Below are 16,760 nucleotides of genomic sequence, written 5' to 3' on the forward strand. Positions count from 1 at the left end.
CTCCCAAAGACACAATATCCAGACCTGAATATATACCAGTGGATACCACTTACCCTCTCTAGATTTTTATATTTAGAACACATCAGTGTGATATTGTGTATCTCAGTTTTCTGCTCCTCTCACTCAGTATAATGTGTCCCTCTGAGGCTGAGGTAGACCTTCTCTACAAGTTTAATCCTAAATTCTTGAGAAAGGGTGCACTGTTGCTTTTTTCTGCCAAACGGACTTTTACTGAGGGAATGCTGAGGGAAACCCCAACCCTCAGTCACCTCCTTATGGCTCTCCACACATCACCAAGTGGTCAGCTATTATTAACAAGCCTGCTATTAACTTCATCTTAATTCCAGATCCAACCTAAACCCCTTAACTCTGTACATATCACTTCTAACTCCTTTCCAAAGTCCACAAACTAGGATGTCTTGGTAGACCCATCATTTCAGCCTATTCTTGTTCCCACAGAACTGATTTTCTTCCACCCTTGTCTTTACTTAATTTCTTCACCTCCCAGCTAAATATGTGACTCTCTTCATCCCTATTGCCATTTTAATACTTTCTAGTGTCCTGTATTTCATGGTGTTTAGAAATTATGGGATTACCTCATTGAAGTTTCCACAATGGTACAGGCAGCAGATAAGGGGGATACAGAGAAATTATTTTCATGGGTTGGGAAAAATCAGGGACAAGGCCTAAAATTTAGAGCTAAACCTGACAAAAATGAAATTTATGAATTCTTCTCAGTGGCCAACAGTGACAGAAATTTAAAAGTATTTTTTAAATGGCAATTAATGCCATTTCAATTGCTAATTCTAAAGCTGAGATTGAAGCTTTTTGTTACCTAAAGTTATTGAGATATACGTCAAAGTATGACATTAGGTTACTGTTTAGCCATGATCTAATAAAATGGTAGAACAGACTTGAGGGGTTAAAATGCCTGTGCTTTAATATTTTCACGGGTTTTGCCTCTGCTTTCTATATGGAAATCTGATCCATTTTATATAATAAAGGATTTCCTGTTTTCGGTCAAAATTAACTTCACATGGTTTAAACATGTTTTGCTCCCATGATTTAGTTTATTTCTTGATTTATGCTTTTCATTCTGTAAATAATTTTACTCACTTCTTCAACAACATTTTAAGGATCCCTTTTTGCTAGACCAAAAATTAATTCCACTAACAGTCCTGTAACATGAAATCAGCCACATGGTTCTTCCCCCTTTTGCTACCAGTACTTTAAAATCTGTCTTGCTTCAATGTGATCAGAACATGCTGTGACATTCAAGGGGAAATCTAATTAAACACTTTGAAATTTGAACAATACTTCCTCGGATTCACACTCTGTTGTATTATTTAATTGTTCAGTGTTTCATTGGTTGCTAGTTTATCTATATTGGGCATCAAGTCCACTACGGTGCCTACATTTCTTTCAACTTCAACCTAAGCTAGAACATATTTGTCTCCATAGATTTTCCTATCTCACAACCAGCTCTCACCTGCAACTCCCTACCCCAAACCCTTTGTAACTTTCTGCAGCTTAACATCTCCAGATGGTTTTTCATTCTCTTCTGGGGTGTGGGAGTCACTGGCTGGTCAGTGTTTATTGTCCCCCGGGAAGGTGGTGCTGAGTTGCCTTCTGAACTATTGCAGTCCATGTGCTGTAGGTAGACCCACAATACCCCGAGGGAGGAATTCCAAGATTGTGACCCAGGGACAGCGACGGAATGGCAATATATTTCCAATTCAGGAGGATAAGTGGCTGGGATGTGAGCTTGTAGGTGGTAGCGTTTCCATGTCTCTGCTGGCCTTGTCCTACTGACGCACATGGGCTTGAGTTTGGAAGGTGCTATCCCGGGATTATGGGCTAATTTCTGCAGAGCATCCCAGATAACTCCACACTCTAATTCTTGCCTCTTGTGCATCCCAAATTTTCCTGGCTGCACCACAGCTTGCTGGGTGTTAAGTTAGTTATGTTCCTAAATTCTGGATCTCCCATCTTGAACCTCTCAATTATTTCTCCTTTTAAGACATGTCTTAAAACATATCTCTTTAATCAAGATTTTGGTCACCTGTGGTAAACTTCAATTTTGTGCTTTGGTCTCAAATTCTGTTTGACAAAATGTTGCTGTGAAGTGCTGTGGGACGTTTTACAACATGAAAGACTCAATGTAAATACAAGATGCTGTTGTTGCATGCATCATAATGATATATACTTCCAAAATTCAGTCATTTATATTTGCCTAAAAAAAGACTTTTTGTGCCATTGTCAGAGATAACAAGAACTGCCACTGCTGGAGTCAGAGATAACACAGTATGGAGTTGGAGGAACACAGCAGGCCAGGCAGCATCAGAGGTGTGGGAAAGCTGATGTTTTGGGTTGGGACCCTTTTTCTGAAGAAGAGTCCCAACTCAAAACGTCAACTTTCCTGCTCCTCTAATACTGCCTGGCCTGTGTTCCTCCAGCTCCACACTATGTCATCTTGTGCTGTTGTTTTGTCCAATTAAGAAGAAACATCTCGGACAGGACTGGACATTGAGCACCTTGAGCCTGTTCTGATGTTCAGTTAGACTATGACCAATCTCCTTTGCTTTTTTCCTGGATATTTAACCAATATTTCATGACCCTTCATGTGGAAAAGTACAGATTTTTTCCACTTAATTTTTATTTTGTTCACTGCTTCATAATCGGCTACCCATCCTAATTCATCACCATATGAAAATTTAACCACTTTGCATTGGGATTATGATCCAGGTCATTGCTAGTTAAATTTAGGAACAGTAGTAATCAGAGGGGCACATATCTATTCTTCAAATCTGTCAAAACTCCTCAAATGAGTACTTGTCATTCCTATCTTTCAACCAAATGTTTTAGCCACTCCCAGTATTCAACCCACAAACATTAACTCAACTAACACTGTTTTGCATGGAACTTTAGCAAAAACATTTTAAAAGGTGAGAAGTAGGTTGCAGGTCAGAACAGTTTTATCCCAGCAGAAAAGCAGTTCAGTTTTTGCTGTCTTAAGGCCAGAGACAGAAAAAAAAGTCTTAAGCTATTTTAGCAGCCCTTAGTTGTTTTTCTCCTCCGAATTCATTGAGGAAAGTCCGTGAGGTAGACTCTGTCTGTATGCCTCAGTGAGCAATGGTGAAAATCATATCTAGTGAATGTGCAGAAAGCCAACAAAAGGAAACACTTGCAACCTTTGTATGTGAATAAGGAAGTCTGAAATACAAAAACGGAGTGATATTTCACTGTGGTCAGATATTCGTAGATAATATTGTTGGGAAAATAGATTAAAACTTGCTGCTTGCTCTTTCCAGAGATTTTTCCAAACTGTCACAAAATATACATAGTTCAATTTCCCTTTCTTTTTATGCAATAAACTTGCATTCTTTGGTAAAAGTACACTGACAGCCAAAGTAGCTAAAAATAAAACTTATGATCTATCAAGACTGCTTTCACTCTGGAAAATGACTTGTCCAGTATTACCATCAGCTGGAATCATAACAGTGCTTACAAACAGTGATTCTAAAATAAGGTTCTTCATTGTGATGAACAAATCAACAGAAAAATATTTTAGTTCCATTTTTGTTTCTGTAAATTGATATGTCTGATGATCACACTGACTTGTAAGGCAGAGGTTGCATTTACAATTCTTAAAAAGAGATGCAGTGTCGACAGTCTGGAAAATATATTTTGAACAACTCTGTCATTGTTGTTTTTTCGAATCCTTACCTTCATTTTGAATTTGAAATCACTGAATCCTGTGAGTAAATCCATACAGTCAAGTCTTTATTTAACCACAGTTACAAAATTTTAGTTCTGGATCCAATCATTCCATTTGTTCATGTTAATACTTCCAATGAAAAAATTACCAACGCCCGGTGACTCAACATAACAAGTATTGACAAATAATTTCTACTTTGACTGTTTCAAAGCCAAATAAAAGGTGCATGCAAATCAGCCCAACCAAAAAAACACAAACCAAACCATATTGAGAACTAAAACCGTCCTTACATTAGAATTTTTCACTGAAATATGCAATAAAGTAGTCAACAACCAACCAACTAGTGTGCCGAATGACGTTGCTTTTTGGAACAAAATGCAGTGCAGACCAGATGTAACACAAATAGTAACATGCAAAACAGCAAAGCAATCAGCTGCGTGGACCAGTTAGACCAGAAGCGAGAGGCCTGTGCAATGCAAGAGGTGACAAAAGAAACTTGTACCTGGGAACCTCCGAGAGAGAGGAGTCACTGTCATCAGACCTATGAACAAAACAGCAGCAGGATTATGGGGAAGAAAGATAGAAGAGCTCCAGCATGTTGGACTGTTGAGTAGAGTAATTGATGGAAACAAGGTAGAGCAACAGTAGGTGTGCCAAGTTAAGCAATATTGAATGCCACAAAAGACAGAAACTTATATAGAGGAAAAGCTAAAAATTTTGTCTTTTTGTTTTGTGTAGTTATTTTCTCACACTCATCCATTACATAGACTTCTGAACAAGCTAGATAATTCTAAGAGATGACTGTAGTCTTAAAAATATATGGACGGAAATTGTGCCTTGGCAATATTAAATACATAACAACACCAAGATTTAAATGGTGCATGTGCGCAGACTGGTGGTAAAATCATCATGCTTTTGGAGGTGTCTTTCTACTCAACATGTCTGAGTTCAGGAATACAACTGAGTAACTTAGCCTGCCTCTAATTACTCCATTAAATTTGTATGCTATATTCTCCATTAACTGCTTTTTCATTAAGAAGAAAATCTGTATTGTATTTAATAATGGGATGTCAGCCACATCACTTCACTGAGTGGAAAAGGTGAAGGTCAGAATGTGTAGGAGTACAGAACACATAACCTTGTGTCATGTACAATCTAGGCCATGTATGAGGTTGCTTTTGTTCCTCAATTTTGTCATCTGTGATCACCCATACAATCTGTCCCTCACTTTAATCACCTCAAGCACTTCTCTCTTTCTCCTCACTGTTTCCAATTGCTGCCCACTTTCTGCTCTATTCGTCATGTCCAATTCTAATATCCAGTTTGTGTCTGTGTGTGTGAGTGAGACAGAGAGCGAGAGAGACAGTGTGTGTATGTGTATACACACACGTGCATGTGCACATACATGCATGCATGCATTGTTGGGTAAAGAGGCAGACAATAGAAGTTTGATAGGAATCTCTCAAACTAACACCTCAAAGAAGGGTCACTGGACCCAAAACATTGATTCTGCTTTGTCTCCTCAGGTGGTGCCAGACATGCTGAACTTGCCAAGGTCCTTCTATTTTTGTTACCCCAAATTTAAAGTGTGTACTGATTGAATACTTCAATTTCTTTGCCAATTTCCCACATGATGCCAATTCTCATACTCACTGTGGCAGCTCATGGATATCTGTATCCTCAACATTCCCCACACTATACAATGCTACCACTCAAGGTATATCTAGTCTATTGCTTCTTTATATTAACAAGAAATGCTTATGGTCTTTGTGGACTATAACTAATAATTAGAAAGAAAATTTGGATTAAAGTATAGTTTTGTTCGTGGTAGCCAAATTTCTAAGGAACTCCAATTGTATGTCTTAACTTTAATCGTTTATATTGTGAACCTTCTCTTCCAAACCACTCTCTGAATGCTTTACTGACAATTCTCAGCTTTTTTTTACATTTAAGAGATTGAAAATGTATGAAAGTTACGACAATGATGCAACTAAAAACAGCAATGTCAAGAAAGTTAGGATACAAAATTATATACTACAATGAACAACCCTAGAATAATTTCTAAAGACCACTAAATTAATGTACAAGTAAACCAATATCAATGCGCTTCTGCAGAAAGCCAGCCGAACAATCTCAAAATTGGTCCCAAGCAAAAGTGTTCTTTCAGAAGCCAATGTAAATGCGGGATTAGTTTGCAGAATATTGGGTACATAATGAACTCGGAAATAAATTGCCTCAGGTGAGTAGTACTTATAACTAAATCTGTTGCACTCTATATCAACAGATACAGATGCTGACCCTAGCTATGACACAAACTTTGGTCAAGCCGCTAAGTTTCGAGTAGAAATACTAGAAGCTAATTTTGGTTGAACAAAATTTTCTGCGACTTTAAAAACCATACTGAAATACCAATGGGGAAGATCAATTCGCTTACCAGCTTTCATTTCTTTGCTCTAAACGTTGTGACTTAAATCTTCTGATTTATTATTAAAAGCATGTTCAGGAGGCATGTAATCCACTATGGACTGTAAGTGAGCTACAGACATGTATTCAAGAATAAAGCACCAAAAGCAACACATTATTAAAAGCAACTTTGAATGTGACTTGGCATATCTACCATAGTATGACAACTAAGACATGTACACGCACAGCCAACATTGTGAAAAAGAAAAACTTTGATGACACAGACAAAGTTAATGTTATCAAAATAAGTAAACATATAGAATTTGTGAACAAGAAACACAAGTGTAATTTGTATATTCTAGATACCAATTGGAATGTTCACTAAAAGTCATGCTTTCCGCCACAGATAAACACAGCATTGATTGTCATCCTTTAAGTTATGCTTCCTGAAGGACCTTCAGAAGCAAGACAAAGCACAATACATATTCCCAAATTATATCTAAGTAAAGAAAGTCAGTAACTGTTAGTTATGCAAACTGCACATGAACCTCATTTCAGCCAAACTGTTCCTAAAAATCTATGGCAAACAAGGCTTAAGTGTTTAAAGAATGGAAAGATCCAGTGTTCTGTATTGGATATGGAATATCTAATCATACAGCCTTGGCTTTAATGGACAATATATTCTGAACATCAGTGATAAGAGGTCGTGGTGCATCAGGGTCCATGTTTACCACATTCACTTTAATTACAGACCCCGCCTCATAGGCCATTTACATTTATAACAAGCAATCACTTATTGTGTATCAGACAGAATGTGATAACTATTATTCACTTCCTTTCATTTCAATTTCAAAGCAGCAGTCATATGTTCAGTTTATTTTTGGGGTGGATAGAGCTGATGTTATTCATAGAATAGAATCACAGAATCCCTAGGGTGTGGAAGCAAATCATTCGACCAATCAAGTCCACACCGATCCTCCGCAGTTGAATACAATCATCTTGTTGAATACAATCAAAAAGGCCCAAAAAATCTTCAATGGAATTTTTTTTTAGCCCATTGAAATTATGACCATTAAAATTTAAACTAACCTTGGTCATAACATTGTTCAAAATTGCAGATATTAGAAACAATAGTGAATTATTGTCTGGGGTTCAAACACAGCTGGTAATCTTGATATGACGCCAAAAACTTGCATGAAACGTATAGGATCGGGGAATTGGAAATTCATGCATGAAAACTTCTACTGGCATGTTTGGAATTACTTCAGTGAAAAATAAATATACAAATCTTGTGCTAATTGATTGCACATTGATAAAAAATGATTTATGATTGTGTTTAATTCAATCACTACATTTTGGGTAAAATAGCCAAAGGGAAAGTTGCAATAGAAGTGTCGTCTTTCTTGTAATAAATGTGCAGAATCACATTGCTTTGCTTGTGAGAAAATTTCATTAATAATTTCTTTTAAATAGTACTCACAATTTTAAACCCCAACAAACTGCGTTTATTTATGCTTGAAGGAAACTGCTGGTCAGCTAATTTTTGTTTCATATATGAAGGTGATAAAAGACATTTTAACAAATATTTAGGTTCATAATGTTAGCCTAAACTGTGGTTCGCCATTATTGCTGTGTGTACAATCATGCTTATTTTTATTACTGCTATTGTACCATTGAGCATCACATATAAGCAGTGAGATCTGTTGTTTGAAAAGCACATGAACTCACCACCCCAGGTGCTCATTAGTATAATTTTAGGCAGCTTTCCATTTCCAATGACTTTAAGTATGGATAGAAAATTTTCATTTTCATTTTGAGTTCATAGGCGGTAACAGATAACTGAGGATTGGTGAATTGTTGTGTCTAGTGAACATTTGCCCACACAGATTAGCTGGTTTGTTTCTGTGAAAATGTATTGATCATTTGCCCAATTAACATTGAATAGTCATTGGAAGAGTGGTACAAAGTAAAAATAACCTATGCGTTTGCACTTTTACCAAACAACTGTTATCTACCTCTAACCAAATTTCAAAATCAATGTGTTAAAACACCCATTATCAAATAGGGAACACAATTAAATTCTCTTTTTATCCTTGTAAAGGATATCCCAATCAGCTTAGATGGCATAAACAGCAAATATAACGACCTATTGACTGCACAATGGCAAACAGAAAAAAGCTGAATTTCGAAATGGATTGCTGGGGCTCAAATCATGTAATAGGAGACCTTTTGAAAGCCTTATCCTTAGGACAGTATGGCGTCATAAGTCAAAATTAAGGCTGGAATGGAGTTACCATCATGATGTAACTATTCTAAAGTTTTGGACTTTCTCGAAGAAAATTTAGAAACTCTACCTCAATGTAAATTAGAAAGTGATTATAATTCTTGCCTGTAGCGAAACTTAGACTGAATTAAACAATTCCATGTGAAACATGTTACAAATCCCTGAAAGGACATGGCTTGTGGATGAAAACTGCCCTTTCAGAAAGTATTGGCTTCACTTTTACAATCTTCAATGAAGACATGTTAACAAGCCAGTTTATAAGAACTGTATTTTTAACTCTAACATAAACAGATATCAACATGTAGAATTGTATCATAGAAAGTGCTATTTAGTCAGAGGAAAAAAAAGTATAGATTATATCTAACAATAGTAAAAGCTAATTATTATTCCCACTGCATTCTTCATGTGATATAATTAATCCTTGGTTGGCATAGAAGAATTAGAATTGAGAAAATTGACAGTAGTGAACTTCTGGGTTAGTTTAGCATCCAAAATGATTACATATTTTATAACATATCTGCATCCTGCAAATAAAGGATTAAACTGTTGATTTCAAAGTTCCAACTAGAAGATTTCATAAAGAGTTATTATCTACTTTATAAAAGAACATTTAAATTTTTTAGAATTTGCTGGGAGTGAATAAATTTGAATAAATGTTTATACATGGACCAATACATGCATCAGAAAAACAACAGGAAACATTCTTTTTGTTGTGTGCTTACTTGTCATGTGCGGGGAATGTCTGAAGTTGAGTGCTGGTGAGTCGGGAGAACACATTCCTGTCATTACGAGCTCGGGTTGGAGGAGAAGAAGGAGGAGTTATATTAATTTCAGAGGGCCTCCAATCAGTCCTGCAAGGAACAATAGTTTTGGTCAGAGCTGAACAATTAAACAGTCTGCAGTATTATAATCTAGTAAGTATTAACATTACTCATTGGCTCCTTCAGTTACCTAACATCTCTCCTTTGTAAACATGACAAATTGAGAATAAGCTGCACAACTCAAAGCAATTGCATGTAGAAGAGGCTAATCCAGTTTAACTGTATTCTGCACACATTAGAAATTTATTGACTGCAGGGTGTAATGGTCTGCAAACCTTGACTTGTTGATTATAGCACAAATTAGAAAAGTTTTAAAATGGTAAAGTTAACGTGCACCTTATGATCTGGAAACTAAAGACTAGTATTGAAAAAGTAGTGGCAAAACAAAGAAGATGGCTTTGTTACACTTGAATTAAAATGGACACAAACTGACAAACCAGGATGCCCTACTACTACTTTTAATGTTTTTTCCTTTGAAACTGGTTGAAAGATAAGACATTCTATCTAATAGTTCAGAAGCAAACTACTGAAAATGGATAGAGATCGAGCTGTTAGATTTGTACAGAACTTTATTTAACAATTATTTCAAGCACATATTTCACAATGTGCTTACAGAACAATCTATATATGCAACAGGCCTCAGTGCAAACTTCAACATCCTTTGAAGGTACTGTGTTTTGGAGTAAATTTGAAATTTAGCACCCAATTTATCTTCTAAAGCCTAGAATTCCCTCACATACTCTCGTGAACATCCACTGTTGCAAAAACACTGCAAACAGATGAGAAAAATCTGTTTCCTTTATTTCTGTAAAATTTTTGCCAAATTTCTGCTGACCTTATGAAAACATAGAGTCATACAGCATACAAACAAGCCCTTCAGTCCAACCAGTCCATATTGAATAATTCCAAACTAAACTAGTCCAACCTGTCTGCACTTGGCCTGTATCCTTCCAAACATTTCTTTTTCATGTACTCATCTATATGTCTTTTAAATATTGTAACTGTATCCGCACCCACCAATTTCTCTGGAAATTCTTTCCACATTCGAATGGCTGTGCAAAGACATTGGCTCTCATGCCTTTTTCAAATCTTCCTCCTCACACCTTAAAAATATGCCCTCAGTTTTCAAATCCCTGACCTTAGGGAAAAGACACTTACATTCATCTTATTCATACACCTCATGATTTTATAAACCTCTCTGAGGTCACCCCTCAACCTCCTACAGTGCAGTGAGAAAAGTCATAGCCTATCTGCCTCTCCTTATAACTAAAACCTTCCATTTCTGGCAACAACCTGGTAAATCTCTTCCGACTGGATTTAGTTCTCCCAACTGCCCTAAGTGATTTCATCAGTAAACTGCACTACAGTCTCTCAATATAGCATCGAAAATATGAGAATATCCACTGAAAATGAGCAACATATAAATTAGCAGAGATAGTGAAGTAGTGGTGTCCTCACTGAACTAGAATCCAGAACCCCAACACTCTTATTCCCCATTCTTCACCAAACCCCATGGCAGATAGTGAAATTTGAATTGGCTAAAAATCTGTAATTTAAAAGGAATATAGACTGTTTAACAGATGTAGTTTGAACCAGGTAACGCCATTAATGAACTAGATAGGCTTTTATTTCATTAGTGTCCTTACCTGGTTCAGCCTACATGTGACTCCATGCCCAGGGTAATGTGGTTGATTTCTAAGTGCACTCTTGACAACTGAGAATTTGCAACAAATACTTGCTTACCCAGTGACACCCACATCTCATGACAAATACAAAACTTTGCTAAATATAAAATAATGAATTTTAGGACGTTATCAGAAACCTACAGAAATATGGAATTTCCTCACCTAAATCAAGCCTGAAGGACAGCTTCCAAAATAAAAATTTGCAACAGAACAAGTACCTACAATTGAATCATATGCCAGCAACTGCTCAGAATATTCTGAACTCTTGGCATTCCAAGCTTTGCACTAATGACAATCCAGTTTAATTGTGAGGTCTAACGTGCAGCAATAAGGTAAAGGAATGATCGCATTAAAACTTCGCATCATATCTGTGTATTTACTCTTGCTGACGTAATGTTTTATAAATACATTATTCATTTCCCCTCCATTCAGAGTTCATTACAACCTAATATGTTGACATGGCACACATCATGATACTTGTTACTGTGCTTGTGTTCAGATGGCAAAAGTATCAGAAATTAATGTAGTTTTACTCTAACTACACTTGTAAAGCACAAATGCCTTCATTCCAAATATCGATATTTTAGCAAAGTCCCCTCCTTTGGCATGCTTTTTAATACTATACTATATTCACCTGGATTTGTCAGTTGACATCTGTACTTTTTCATAGGACTTCCTCCTCAAGAGTGGTGAAGTGTCTTGTAGCTTTTTAGCAGATTGCCTAGGACTTGAGAAGAGGGAGATTTTCACTAGGTGTCAACGAAGCTTTTGAAAAGAAATCAATAAACTGCAGTGTCAGAGATAATGGGAACTGCAGATGCTGGAGAATTCCAAGATAATAAAATGTGAGGCTGGATGAACACAGCAGGCCAAGCAGCATCTCAGGAGCACAATGTGCTCCTGAGATGCTGCTTGGCCTGCTGTGTTCATCCAGCCTCACATTTTATTACCATAAACTGCAGTGTACCAATTTTCCTACGACTATCATTTATTACCACAGATAAAATACATTCTGGTTCAAAGAGACACATTAGAGATGTGCATCAGATATAAATTACAATTTGCACTGTTCTGACAGAGTCTCACATGACCAATCCTGTTATGAAGGAGTGGTCGGCCTCCCTCTGATAACTAAAACTGAACCACCCGGAGGAGCTCGCCTCACTTTGTAATTGGTTAAAGGAAATGTGTTGTAGTACCTTTACTTAGATGGTGCTTACTCTGAGATCTTACAGATTTCTGTAAAAGCAAGTTATTTTCACTTTCTTTAAAGCTGATGGCTGTTGAGAACCTTTCTCTTAACAGATGACAGTTTACTCTCATACCGATTTTCAAATGTACTCTTCTTTTATACCCATGATGACCTATTACATTCTTACAATGGGATTGGTTAAAAACATCAGCTCCGAATCCAAGTGGTTTATGGTATCTTGGGCCCAGTTTAAATTAACTGGCTAAATTCAAAACTGCTATCTTGTAAAAATGGTGCTTTGCTTGCTAAAAGTATATAACTTTGATACAAATCTTTCAATTCAAGAACTCTGTGTAGCTGTTGCTGCTTGCAGACTTCATTAAAACTTCCCAGCTAGAGAAAAAAATTAGCATTTTTTTTAAAGGGAACATACACTACACTCTTCACCTCTTATCATTTTACAAACATTAAATATTCTAACATCCTGCCTTCTAATCCACAAATACTCTACCCAACTATGCCACTATCTACTTCACACTGAATATGGAAATAGCACTACTTACTGCAAATACATAATATCACTCCTGTGCAAGGTGCAAGTAAAGTTGCTGTACAGCAGTGTCCTCATTACTATAAGTCTTCTATTCCGTCTGAGGTTTCTTTACTACATGTTGCTCTGCTCAGGAAGGCTAGATTTTCTTCACATTCTGAACAAAGTCAGGGAGCTGGCTCATTAGAACGTGGCTGAATGCAGATCAGGGTTCACCTGACAAATTTCTATTGCTGTTTAAGAACTGGATGCGCAACTCTTTAGCCAACATGCAGCTACAAAACCCTGAGACAACTGAATTTAAATGTAAACTTTTGAATAAATGAACATGGTACAAATGGATTTACAAAGAGATTTTACTGGACTTAATATTGAAGTTAGACAGAAAAATATAAATACCCAAACATGCCATGCTCAGAGTGCAGAACACAAACCCAACATTCAGAGATAAAAGTAGCAAGACCTGAAGTTATTTTTTTTAAAATAAATGGTTTATGCAATAATGTTTAGCTTCTATATACTTAGGAAAGAGTGGAATCTTGTGACAACTTGAAATAAGTTGCAAAAACATTTTAGTATTTCAGTTTCAAATTGTTGAGAAAAAAGGCCTTTATCTGGCTCAAGTGCATTGTTTGGTCACATGCAATATTTATAAGTTTATCTAGAAAACAACTGAGCTTACTTGACTTATTTCTGTCTTGCATTAATTAAACATTTAGCAGGTTGATGTTTTCTAATCTGTGGGACATTTCATGATATTTTGAAATAAAACACAGCATATGATTGTTCAATGCAAGAATAGTACAGTGACTTACAAAGTGTTTCCGGATCTCGGCTGGAGAGTAATGGATTCTGTCTCCTTTGGAACTCGTGAGAGGGCATCGACTGACAGAAAGCCATTTTCCTTTATATCAGCTGATCTTATTAGACTTGAAGTGGACAGGTCCACAGCAGAGCCATAACCTTCCCTATAATGCAACTCTGTTTTTTGCTCTGTCTAAAAATAAAAACAAAATCAAAATAATGATGCCACATCACGAGTATAAATTGAATATGTTAGTTTAGGAATAGGTTGTGCATGGTAGTGACAGTACAGGTATAATGCCTACCAGGTCCTGACCCAACCTTAAGAATGCAGTTAAAATCTGAGATAACTAAGCTTTCTCATGAACTGTAATTAGTTGTAAGTTGTACTTTTGTGCGTGAAATAAAGGGTAATTGTAACATTTGGAACACACATGCACACGCACACATGCATGCACGCACACACACACACCGAACCAAATGTTTTTAAAAGCATCTTAATTTTAGATCTGTAATTATGGATTAAACTTAGCTTCTGAAATGTCACAAATTATTAAAAGCTCAAAAATGTCCTGTAAATTGGCATCTAAATGATAAATCAAGGATAATACGGTGCTGGGGTATATCAAATATAGTATCAAGTCAGCATTAAAAATATACCAAAGGAATAATGCATCAGTTAGTAAACTATGCATGTAAGCGCAACACATTTTGATGATAAAATAACAGTTGTACCTTTATTCTAAAATCTCCTTGACTAAGGGAATGCTTTGAATAAGAACTGGATAGTAAACTAGAAAGAATAAACATAACACTTATTAGAATAAATACTTAAATGTATAGATTCATTGTTTCCCCATCCTTTCTTCAAAGGATGCAAAAATCTTAAGATACATACCATTGTTTTCAACCGTGAAAGCACAAGATTGGCAACTATACTTTAATAATTTGACATAAAAATTCAATACATTTAATTTAATAAATTCGTTTTGTTGTTTAAAATGACACAGATGTTGTTGTCAATAGATGATTCATAGTCAATTGTCACTTAGCTTATTTCACCAAACGTAATCTTAAAAATGCTTGACCAGAATTATATAAAGGATTTCTATCAGTGGCTGTCAACTCATTGTGGCCTCTTTTGACTCCAATGACAAGTGCTTTCATTCAAAATACAAATACAGTGAAAACGTACAACAAACTTTCATTGTATCATTGACAAATTAATATCAATAGCCTAGCAGCAATAAGAAGATTCCAGTTACATTCCAAGATAGGAGCATGAAATTCAAGGGGCAAAATCTGTGATGAATCTGCAGTAAGCTGGATCTCTTTTAGAACGTTTGATGTTAACTTTATTATCCTTCATACTGAGCAGGGGAAAACATGAGCTATGGCAACTTGTTACTCTTATGCTAAAAACAAAAAAGCTACCAGCAACTTCAAAATATAAAAGTCAAGTACTGTGGATGCTAGAAATATAAAACAAACCCAGAATTCTTAAGAAACTCAGCAGGTCTGACAGCATCTGTGTAGAGAGAAAACAGAGTTAACATTGTGAGTTTGATATGACTTCTTCAGAACAGAGAGCCATATTGGACTCAAAACATGAACTCTGTTTCTCTCTCAATGTTTAAATATACTGTGATACTATTTGAAAGCAATCAAAACTATTTTGTAAGCAAAATAAAATCTGTATTCTGGCATTATGAGCACAGAACCTAAATTGTCTGAAACTGAGTTAATTCAAATCATTTATTATTTTACACCAATCACTACTTTACCACATATTTTTCCTGTAGGGAAAATAAATATTGCCCATCAGTAGATCAATATTTAAGAATAATTTATACATTACATTAAATATTGCTGAATTTATTAATGAGAGTATTCCAAGAATTTATTCTTTTGTGCTCACTTTATTGATTGTATGGTACCCATGAACTTTGAGAGCTCACTTGTACCACATCAAAATGACAATTCTTGATTTTAGGTTAGGCAGAAAGTATCAACAGTTACCTTTGTTTGCAGCAACCAGTCCAGTGCCCAATCTAAATACACACACAAACACGGGCACATTCAAAACACTTGTTTGGTAACAATAAGAACTCGGAAAAATAGACAATTTCTGCACTCCCTACAACCTATGAGTTTCAAGGATTTTTGTAATATTCCGACTGTTGCTTAGTTATAACCCTCGATTTTTCTGAGCTGTTACTACTTGTTGCCCTAATCAACCACAGAAAATGCTAGAAAAACGTGGCAGATCTGATTGTGTCTGTGTGGACAACAACAGAGTTAACATTTTAAGTCAGATATGATTTTTCTTCAGAGTAGGAAAGAAGGATCGTATAAAACTTGAAAGATTAACTTTGTTTTCACTCCGCAGATCTGCTAGAGCTGTTCAATTTCTCTATGATTTTCGATATTTGTTTCATAGTTCTGACATCTGAAATATTTTGCCTTTAGTTTGAACTTTAGCCAATTCGCAGGAAGGTCTGAATGTACATGTTTAGCTCATAATTTGTATTGATAGATTGATAATAGTTCCGAAACAACATTTTCCACACAATTCTTGTTTGTTGCAGGCCATCAGGGACAGCAACATAACATTGGAGGTGTGCTTTAGAAATTTACCCAATAATAATAAAGTTTATTGTGATCATTTCTCAAAAGCTTACCTGCTATCAAGACCTGAACTGCACTCAGAGATTTCCTCATCACTGCTGAGCTCTCCATTTTCTGAAAGTTACAAATATTAGATATAAAAATGTTGTTCATTCAATTTATCAAAGTCTTTTGTTCAGACCATCTCCTAACTCTTATGTAAAAACAAAAAAACCTTATATTTTTAGTTCTATGACCTTTCTCCTTGATGTTTATAAATCAAAGAAGAATGGTGTAGGATTTAAAGATATTTTTCTCCTTGTATAACAGAAGAACGGATATCATCTGTTCATGTCCAAAATTTGGAGAAAAATTCTTTTTAAAATCTTTGGAGAATTATAACAGCCTTTTGTATTAATTTCTATAAAGTAGTCGCAACAGTCTTTTTGCATTAATTCACACGATTTAGACATCACTGGCTCGAAGGCAACAATCATGAATGGATAATGAACTCAAACCTTCTGGGTGAATATGTTTACAAAAAATTCAACCTCTCCTACTTCAAACAGCTGAGAAGAATAATGGAGCTACGTATGTGAGGAAGCAGGTGCGAAAAGATGTAAAACCATAAAACCCTCAGTTTCTGCACTTTTAATAAATATTTAATTAAGAAGTATGTAAAATCCCAGAGGTGTT

At 35.8% G+C, this 16,760-nt stretch overlaps 1 protein-coding gene across 5 annotated transcripts in view; it reads right to left on the reverse strand.

Annotated features, from left to right (window-relative positions):
• Positions 1-16,760, reverse strand: part of kif21b (kinesin family member 21B) — a 172,058-nt gene that overhangs the window by 27,972 nt on the left and 127,326 nt on the right. For 3 of the 5 annotated variants that reach the window (XR_009447006.1, XR_009447005.1, XM_048553218.2), the window contains exons 23-28: positions 16,139-16,199; positions 14,193-14,250; positions 13,469-13,650; positions 11,546-11,638; positions 9,128-9,256; positions 4,221-4,259 (exon numbers count right to left, since the gene is read on the reverse strand). Coding sequence is in view for 1 of the 5 variants with exons in the window: in XM_048553218.2 (XP_048409175.1) it covers positions 4,221-4,259; positions 9,128-9,256; positions 11,546-11,638; positions 13,469-13,650; positions 14,193-14,250; positions 16,139-16,199 (562 nt within the window). In the remaining 4 variants the exon portion in view is untranslated. The remainder of the gene's footprint in view (positions 1-4,220; positions 4,260-9,127; positions 9,257-11,545; positions 11,639-13,468; positions 13,651-14,192; positions 14,251-16,138; positions 16,200-16,760) is intronic. The other 2 variants (XR_009447008.1, XR_009447007.1) reach the window with 1 other exon arrangement.

Source organism: Stegostoma tigrinum, chromosome 21 (genome assembly GCF_030684315.1).
Source record: "Stegostoma tigrinum isolate sSteTig4 chromosome 21, sSteTig4.hap1, whole genome shotgun sequence".
Classification (NCBI taxonomy): Eukaryota; Metazoa; Chordata; class Chondrichthyes; order Orectolobiformes; family Stegostomatidae; genus Stegostoma; species Stegostoma tigrinum.